Source organism: Penaeus vannamei, chromosome 13, assembly GCF_042767895.1.
Source record: "Penaeus vannamei isolate JL-2024 chromosome 13, ASM4276789v1, whole genome shotgun sequence".
Taxonomy (NCBI): domain Eukaryota; kingdom Metazoa; phylum Arthropoda; class Malacostraca; order Decapoda; family Penaeidae; genus Penaeus; species Penaeus vannamei.
In genome coordinates this window covers 12,264,210-12,274,209 of record NC_091561.1, presented here as the reverse complement: position 1 = coordinate 12,274,209, position 10,000 = coordinate 12,264,210, and the positions used below count along the sequence as shown (strand labels likewise).

The following is a 10,000-nucleotide window of genomic DNA, read 5'->3' as shown; positions in this document are numbered from 1 at the left end:
ACTAACATCATCATTATTAAAAGTCTAGTTGCTGTTAATGTCATGCAAAGCCATCTGTGCTTGTTTGCAAGCCTGTAGCAGTAAGCGGCCTGCTAGTGTTTCAAGGATGATCTATCATTTCTGCCTGGTAACTAAAGTGACTCCACTTCCCACTCTTAGGGCTCGCAACCACCAATCAAAGCCTATTTTTGTGTTCACCCAGCTGTCAGACTCAACTCTATGATGACGGGGCTGATTTATTTGTGATATAATATTACACGTCTAGACTATGTAGCTAGGCTTGAGCTGTGTACAGCCAGCCCAACTGCTGTGAGTTGTGACGCATATACACATTATAGACTGTTATATTATGACATCAATTGCCGTTGAATTAGTTAATCTGTGTAAAATTATGCAATTTCTTACACTAGACATTACTTAAAACTGTTTTTAACCCACTTAGCTACCATCATTAACAATGCTATAGAGGTAATTACAGCATGCAACGTTTTTTTTTTTGCAGAAGGTGACTCTGTAATATGAATAGAAAATTCAATTTTAGAACTAGCTTTAGTTCATTAGTTGTAGTAACATCCATTACTTCTTTTCTTGTATTTAGTTAAATTGGTTGTGCTTTCTTCAGATCCTCGTGAAACTTTGTTATCTGTGGTGACAGGCATAGTCTGCATTTTTAATTGCAATGTGATAGTGGCATTATGTTAAACAATCACCATGACCTTATGTCAGAGCCAGCACATTCTCACCATGTATAATGTGATACAGTAGAGCTTGAACTTGTTTCCTACTTGATAAAAAATTGCTAGAAATCCTTGCAAGATATGATTGATGGAGGTTGGTTGCCTTTGCTATAGCATTGACAGCTTAAAAACTGTTGAGTCAATTATTAATTGTGCTCATTAATTCTCACAAGATCAATAGTACAGGGAAGTGAGAGATATCTTATTTCTATTGCACTGTTTATCTATGGTATTTTAATAGCAATTAGTAGATAAAGAAGATATTTGATATCAAATTTATCAGCCATTCATATGCCATGTTACATTTCACACAGTTAATCAAAATCTATTTTGAGATTTGTGCACCAAAATCCCTTGAGAATTCTGGTTAAATTCACTAAAAGTGATGCATATGTCAATCAATTAAGGAACTCAACAGAGCTTTACCTTGCCAGAATATATGTTATGGCTGTCATCCAGGTATTGTACTTCAAGTTATATCCTCTTTGTAACTTGTACCTCTATGTCTACACATAGGACTAAGATTCTGGTTGGAGACTGGCCATCAGCTTTGTGTTGACACAATGCAGACTATGCTTTTAAAGTCCCACTAAACTGTTCTTTAGCACAATCTCTAGAAAAAAACGTAAAGCCACAAGTAAAAATGAAGAAGAAGAAACTGGATTGTTGAATGAATTGTGTCTGTAATGTACAGAATTGTCCTTTTTATATGGACAACCAATTGTGTTGTTTCATCTTTTTCAGGTACGAAGATATAAAGAATACTTTTTGAAGGTTACCAACAACATCAAAATGCTTAGCTTGAAAATATAGATTAGATTCTATCCACTGATAACATCCTTCTTTATTTTACAGTAATTGATGTAGAACCAAGACACAAGTTTAGAATTACCGTCAAATCTGAAGGCTCTGATCCATATGATGAGATTCAGACGTTACCAGCAACTATTATCCTCAATTTTGAATACACTCCAACGTATCCAGATGAACCACCAGTCATGGAAATTACAGCTGTTGAAAACATAGAAGAGGAAGACCTGGATGATTTAAGAACGAAACTTAATGAGCAGGTATTTTGTTGGTGCTTTTTTGTATTTGCCTTGAACATTGGCCAGAATAATCTATCTTGGTTAGTAAAGTTGATTGTTGTAAGCTTTCCCAATATATTTGTAAGTATTATCAAAAAGTGCATTGCCTCTGTTGTTCCTACTTTTTCAAATTCAAAAATTATATTTACAGTGTGAAGAGAACCTGGGTATGGTTATGGTGTTCACACTTGTCTCATACTCACTGGAGTGGCTCACCACACACATGGAAGGCATTGCTCTCAGCACCAAAGAAGAATTGGATCGCAAGAAGAAAGAACAGGAAGAGATAGATCGGGTGAGTGGGTTATATAATCTTGAGAACCATTTTATTTGTTCATATTATTTTCCACTGAAGATCTGTTAACCACTTCCCGCTAGGTAGCGTAGACGTAAATGCCATGGCTGTTTTGGACAAAGGGGCATCATACATGGCCATTCCTTTATTTTTCTTTCTCAGATTCACCAATCTGCCTTTATTCATAGTGAAATGTAAGATATCATTTAGAAAAAAAAATGTATAGAGTTAGTTATTCCCAGTAGAAAAAAACATATAAAGGGGTGTTGTATCCAACAAGGACAATATTAGTATTAAGTACATGGATATTTATGACCATGATGAATTATATACCTTTATCCTCACAGAAAAAGTTTGAAGGTACCAGAGTGACTGTAGAAACGTTTCTTGCTTGGAAAGCGAAGTTTGATGCAGAGATGCAAGCTCTCCGATCTGAGAAAGACAGGGATGATGAGAAGAATAAGAAACCGACTGGTAGAGAGCTCTTCATGAAGGACGTCACTTTGAATGAGTCGGATCTTAGCTTCCTTGGTGAAGGTTAGTGCCTTGCAAATATATATTATTTTTCCTGTCTATATTGTCTTTTATCAGATGTATGGTAAAGTATTGCTCTTTAAGCCTATCCAGTGACTGTGGCTGGTGCTGTCTACAGTCTTTCTTCTATACAAGCTAGAAACCATTAGTTTCATTTGTGCTTATATCTAATGCTGTTTTTAACTGGACTTGCTTCAGAAATGTCAGGACTTATCATACAGATATTTTAAGTTATACTTTTAAGTTTGAAAATTGTCTTACGCTTACAGATCCTCTTAAAGATACTGGATGTAGTTCCAGTGTCTGCCATCTATTCAGGCCCAATCACACTAGCACTTTGTCTGTCAATTTTTACATTTCTACATGAATTTGAGGCTTTTGGAAACTCCTCCCAGACAAAGGCAATAGCAACCATCTTTATTTTATTAGAATTCTGTCTTCATATTGTGCTGCTGATGGCCTGTACTACTACAATATTTTTCTTGAAAAATGGAATAGACCATTTATGAGAAAATTAAAACATGATACCTTGAAGGATTCTTGTGAAAATCTTGTAGTCTTTGCATATTTATTATATTTATGCAAAATAATGTAATATGTATGAGGATGCTTTTGTGATTCCTGCGACCTGACGTAAAAATTGTAGGCTACCTTGAAATGTGGCCTTTCTTGCTACTGTTTTGTGGATGAGGCTTTCTAGGAAGTTGTTTATAAAATATATATAAGGCAGTACTTGCTCTAATGGAATGTACAGAACTCTTTGTATAGTGCCTTGTTTCTTTACAGTGGAAGGGTGGTTAGCAGAAAAAGTGCTGGTGTGATGGGTTTTCAACTTGATGTGTATACTTTTATGCGAGACAGACTTTACTCCTTTTTTGTTTTTCAATTAGAATATTATGATCTTTCAATATTAAATATTTTCTCTTCTGACTGTGGCTCTCATATATGAAATTGTTTTTATAATTTTGTCTGAATATATATTTCCAAACTGCATTTATTTCTAAACTGTGGGTTATTTTGGCAAGTTATCCTTTTTTTCCTTGCTTTAGTCAATATCATTTCTTTTTCATTTCTCTCCATCTGTGATTTATTTCTTTTGTTATTACTTTTGTTTGTCTCTTTTCAATGAACTTTTTATTTTTTTTTTCAGGAGAAGGTGAGGTGACTGTGGATGAGAGTTTATTCCAAGACCTGGATGACTTAGACCTCGAGGATGAAGATGACGAGGATTATGTTCCAGGAGCGGATGATGACATATCTGATTAGAAACTTTAAATAAATATCATTTCATTATCATATCTTTTTTTCTCTCTCTCACTCGTGGTTTCCCATCATGAATTTGTTTTAGTCATGGATACTGGCTCATGAATGCTTTTTTTGTTTTTGTTTTTGTTTTTTCCTGTTTTTTGGACACATCCTTTCTTTAGGGAGATGTCATGTTTTGTCATGTTTGTTTCTGTCTCTTATTAGCTAAAATTTGCTCTGTTATTTATTTGGAAAAATTATTTTGATAATGCATTTGTAAATAAAACATTTAACAAAGATGGAGATTACTTCAGTTATTTGTTGGGGAGTGTTACTGAAATTATTATCTTAATTTGTTTGTTTTGCATAAAAAATTAGAACATGCAAATAGACAACCACCTATAAAGACCGATTTTTTATTTTTATTTCATTCACCATGATTGTTATTTTTATACAGTTTAAACCATTTGTATCAAGTTGTTTTTACTTAGATTTCATCGTAGAGGAGTCAGTATGATGCATTAGCCCTTAATAAAATGTTAAATCTGTTAAATTATAGTTGTCATTTTTCCTTCTATGTTGAAATGAAACTGATCCGTAATTAAGTGAATAACACATAAATGTAGATTCTCTTGTATAAAGATTAGCCAAAAGCATTTTCTTCAATCTACAAATGGTTTGAAATTATCAATTTTCTTCCGGCCACAAAACTAACAAAGATAACATGGGAATGAAACTTATATTATTAACAATTATTGACATTAGTTAAACTTCATTCTACAATAAACAGTAGTTGATACACATAAGTTATCAAGTTGATTGGTTAAAGCTGCAATTTTTGAACAGATCTGATGTGAAAGGGGTAATTAATTATCAGTTCTGTATATATGTATATATATATTTTTTTTTCTTTTTCTTTTTCTTTTTTTCAAACAGGGAAAGTTAGTTAAAGGTACTCTAAACCATGTAGCCAGCATAGATACCATATTTGATACAGGAAGTTAACTACTCATCTGAATTCAAAATATTTTAGTAGTAGTATCATTATCATTTTCCTATCATTATCAATATCATCATTATTATTAATATCATTGTTTATTATAATTATCCCCCAAACGCTGTTGTCGTGGGGAGGCTTAGGAGATAAGAACTGAAGCCCAATGTAGGGGATCCACCCCTACCTTAGACCTCAGCCTTTGCCTTAACCAATTTTTTATAGTCAATTCTTTTTCCCTCTCTCCATCCCTTCTGTCCACTTCCTAGGGTATGAAAGCCGTGCCAAAAGGATGAAAGGCTGGCTTTGTGTCAGTCCTGAATGGCCTTCGTACTGTTTGCTTTTCCCTCTATACCCTTTTCACTACCATACCAATCTAAACCGCTCTATAACCTTCGACATCTAATACACTTTGTCCTAATCATTTACAATACTTTTATCATAGTGCTGTATGATCTTAGATGTCTGGCACATTTGTTTGTTTTGACCATTAACCTTTCTAGGAATCCATAAACAATGCCCTATGAACAAAAAAAACTTCCTTATGCAGGGACTTCACCCCCAAAACTTCACCCTATAACTACATTTTGAATACAACACTATTGACCTTAGATGTTGACCATGCAGAAAATTTTCAATAAATAAATATTATTATCATCATTATTATTATTATTGTTTTTGTTATTATTATTGTTATTATTATTATTATTATTATTATTGTTATTATTATTATTATTATTATTATTATTATTATTATTATTATTATTATTATTATTTATTATTATTTATTATTATTATTATTATTATTATTATTAATATTATTATTTAATTTCTATCTACAATTTTCCTTCAAATGAGTTTTGTATTTGTTTTATGATATAGATAAACACAACTGAATTTATGCAAAAATATGTAGGAAACTGCATTCAGAATTCAGCTTGACACTTTATTTTGGGATTGCAGTGAGATGTATCATTAAACATGCGAGCAACACAAATATGTAGGGATACTCATTGACTTAACATTCTTTAGACTACATTATTCTGCTACGTTTCTAGTACCTTTACCCATTGGCATTCAGTATGTGTGCTGTCCACTGTAATATTGTTGTGTCAGTTTAGTTTAGGCTTACATTAGTTTAGCTTGGTGATGCAGATTTTTCAACACCCCCACGCTGCCAATTGAGACTTTCAAATAAGGCCTATACATATATAGCTAAAATAGTGACTCGTCAAGGAACCTAACCTCTTGGGCCCCCAGATTTCTAGAAAAAAAAAATACTTAGAAGGCTTCACAAGTGCTTTCTTACCAAGGAGAGAGTTACTTGGTCTAACTGATGCCATCTGTTTACCTCAGTCCTTGAATTTTGTGAGAAAAAAGTTTTATTTATATTCATAAAGCAATTATTATCACTATAAACATTATTATTAATTACTAGTAATAAGAGTCAAACCTTTTCTTTCCATTAAATTCAAGGAATAGGATAAACATGAGATACGGCAAGCTTAACAGCTGCCTCCTTTGAAACAAAGCATTTGTAGAGCCATGTATGTTTAATCAAAACTAATGAACTAAAATGACAGTGGACAGGTCTTGCATACATTTCTTCCCTGTGTCAGTGAAGTAATTTTGCTTCATGTATACCACATGTAACACATGATTCATAAATCCATTATCTCTGATTATGTAAATGTAGGAACTACTTACACCTGCATTTTTACATTATAAAATGTAAAATATTTTTGCTGATCATAAACATACATCCAATAACTTAGGTTTTAGTCATCTGTGTACACTGAATTTACTCTAACCACTATCAGTTTTTTTTTCCAGTCTATTGTATATACCAAGAATACCTTAAAGTTTGCAATAATTATTCAAGCAGTTGTGGTGTGTATGAGCAATACAGAAAACAATGGGGAGGTCTGTATTTTGTTTAATATCAGTGACTATGTAAAAATATTTTAACATAAATATGCATTCAGAAAATGATGACACAACTGCTGTTATGGAAATAAGAAATAAAAAGTTACAAAATTGTGATTACGAAAATTCAAATGATAATGCTTACTGAAAAGCAATGAAAATCAATTGTACAATGAATGACATGGGCAGACACGAGAGGGACTTGAAATACTCAGTTTTACAATGCAAGTATTTTGATGCACAATTAATGTAGGTATTGTTGATTATTCCATGATATGGGAAATATTCTTTTCAAGACAAGATGAAAGTAACAAATGAAATAATGAGCAATGAAAATCAAAATAATTGGATGTACAGCAGCAAGAGGATCTTGCAATGTGCTGGTACATATACAAAATACCGGACTAAAACATGGTTGTCAGTGATTTTTTCTATTTTATTCTAAAACTTGGTTTATGTTTACACATAGGTGACAAACAAATTAGTCACCAAGGAGCCAATAACTAGTCCTATTTATCTCAATTTGCCCTTTTCCCAGATTTTTAAAAACTTTAAAAAATATATTGCTATTGGTGTTGTTAATGGCTATCAATATTAATAGAATTAGATTTTTTTTTAAATCAAGGAAAGGGGAAATCAGGTGAGGTCACGTAAGCATGGCTGATCGCTTGTAGAGCCATCTATGTGTAAAGACAATACACAAAACAAAACTGCAGTGGATGTTACATGTTCCTGGGAGCAACGTTTTTGTGGATGTGTGTGTGTGTGTGTGTGCGTGCGTGCGTGCGTGCGTGCCTGCGTGCCTGCGTGCGTGCGTGCGTGTGTGTGTGTGTGTGTGTGTGTGTGTGTGTGTGTGTGTGTGTGTGTGTGTGTGTGTGTGTGTTTACACATTGCGTACATATATCTGTAAGTGCATGATGTGCATACATGAATAAGTATATAGATAACTTTTGTCTTTTTTCTCTGTGAAGTACCCTTATTGATGCATAAGATAAAGAAAACAATTTCACATTAAATATATTTTTCACATTCAGGCAATCATAGTCATAAAACTATAAAACACTCCTACCCACAATTATATTATCAGATTACAGAGTTAGCCAATTCTTATTCTTTTAGGGTAAAATTGTTTGAGAGCTAGTTTCTTTCAAGAATTGGCACATAAATATATCTTGCAAAATTATATCTAGTGCTGCAACCTTAATATCACTGTAACTGCAGACAGCATTTCATATATAATCATCATATTGTCAATTAAGAACAGTAAAAGTAGAACATATATTCTATCCTAACTGTTAACATTCTAGTGTCATTGTTATTTTTTTTATTTGAGATCTTTTGATTGAAAATTATAATAATAGAGCTGTGAATGGAACAAGGGCTTACAACTGGGAGTGATACAGTTCTTACAACTTTAGAGTTTAACCCCTACCTATGGAACTGACCCCAGGTACTTATAAGGCTACAATGAATTTGTTAAGTATGAATGTATATTGAATGAATAATGCATCTCTCATGCCTTACCCTTCTTTTGTACAATTATCACTGCTAAAATTGACTCCCACCACCACCACTACTAAAACTGCTACTACTACAATTACTACTGCTGCTGCCACTACTATTATAATACTACCACTACTATCATACTACTACCACTACTACTATACTACCACCACCACCACCACCACCACTACTACTACTACTACTACTACTACTACTACTACTACTACTACTACTACTACTACTACTACTACTACTACTACTACTACTACTACTACTACTACTACTACTACTAGTATAACTATTACTGCTAATAATAACACTAATACTACTGCATTGTCTATGTCTACTGTTATCATTAGCAATATCACTTTTTTTCTAATTACATGATAACAACAGGAATTCAGTGATAATCAAAATAACACTCAAAGATAATGCTGAATACTCAGAAAAATACTACTGCAAGTTTAATCTTTGCTAACAGAAATCTATTGGAATAAAATGAGAAAATACAGGGATGGTATAAAAACAGTCATCTGGTCCTACAAAAGAAGAAACATTTCATATGTGTTTTTTCGGGTCACAGAAAAAATCCGACAATTATCAACTTTCAAAAAGTCCGGGTCTTGTATAAAGTTATATGAAGATAATGACATTAGACTTTCAGCATATACATATGCTGTTTAATTTTGTATTCTAATTTACTGACTTTTATAGAAACACAAACTTCAAAGTAATGGAAACTTTGTAATGATACAATAAACGTTTATTTCTCATGTTTCACAATATCTTTCGTCAGCATAATGTTTAATTCAAGACAATGTTTATAATTTGAACACTCCTTGATCGGTGCATATTGTTATTATTTCTGGAAATGTTGTTTCTGGAAGTACACAAAGAGGTGAAGAGACTTTAGACATTTGCTCCCTCCCCATTGGCAACGTCACGTGCAGGTGCCACTTTGCTTTTTAAACGATTAATTTTAAACATCCTAAATTACCCCAAACGATTAGAATATTTTTCTGCTTGGCTACGAGTCCATTATATATCTAAAAAATGGAAAACAAATAAATCCGCGTGCATAGTAAACCCTCTAAGCCAAGAAACAAAAATAAAAGGGCCCAGGTAAGGCCTCTCCGGCAGCATGTCTTTGTTATTGTTTGTGTTGCGTCGAGTGAGTCAGATGGGGCTGAGTGGGAGGCGTTTGGACCAAGGTGAACCTCTGTCCCTCCCTCCTCCTCGCCTATAACTCTTCCTCAAAGCGACCATGCTTGCTCTCATGCTTGCGGATGATACATGAGGGACAGCAGTGAGGCAGCGGGGCATGGGTATGGATGCACACAGGGAGACTATGTTGCGTAGACAGTGGCTCAGGACCAGAAGACGTGTCGCGGAAAGTAGTTTGTTGGTGGCTGTTGGAGTTTCGTGGCGCTGCGGTGTTCATTGTTGGTGCTGAAGGTCAGTGCTGTCATATATTCACCCGTATACTTCCGCTAGTTGAGTGCACAACGGCAGTGTACGGCAGGCGAGGTGGAGGGAGGCTGGGAACAAGACGTCTGTGATACCTGTTGGTGAGTAAAGAACACCTTTGTTGCAATGTATATTATTTTTTGTGTGTGTTTCACTGACGTAAATTCTAAACACAACAAAGGCTTCTTGTGGAGTGTGGGGCTTTTTATTT

General features: G+C 33.9%; 2 protein-coding genes across 4 annotated transcripts in view; both read left to right on the top strand.

Annotated features, from left to right (window-relative positions):
- The window catches only part of LOC113807055 (RWD domain-containing protein 1), a 6,210-nt gene extending 2,263 nt beyond the window's left edge, over positions 1-3,947 (top strand). For both annotated transcript variants that reach the window (XM_027358219.2, XM_027358220.2), the window contains 4 exons: positions 1,593-1,807; positions 1,977-2,120; positions 2,468-2,657; positions 3,805-3,947. In XM_027358219.2, the coding sequence (XP_027214020.1) occupies positions 1,593-1,807; positions 1,977-2,120; positions 2,468-2,657; positions 3,805-3,920 (665 nt within the window). In that variant the 3' untranslated portion in view covers positions 3,921-3,947. The remainder of the gene's footprint in view (positions 1-1,592; positions 1,808-1,976; positions 2,121-2,467; positions 2,658-3,804) is intronic.
- Positions 3,948-9,499: 5,552 nt separating this feature from the next.
- LOC113807056 (kelch-like protein 5) overlaps positions 9,500-10,000 on the top strand; it is a 408,426-nt gene continuing 407,925 nt past the window's right edge. For both annotated transcript variants that reach the window (XR_011398970.1, XM_027358221.2), the window contains exon 1: positions 9,500-9,890. The gene's annotated coding sequence lies outside the window, so the exon portion shown is untranslated. The remainder of the gene's footprint in view (positions 9,891-10,000) is intronic.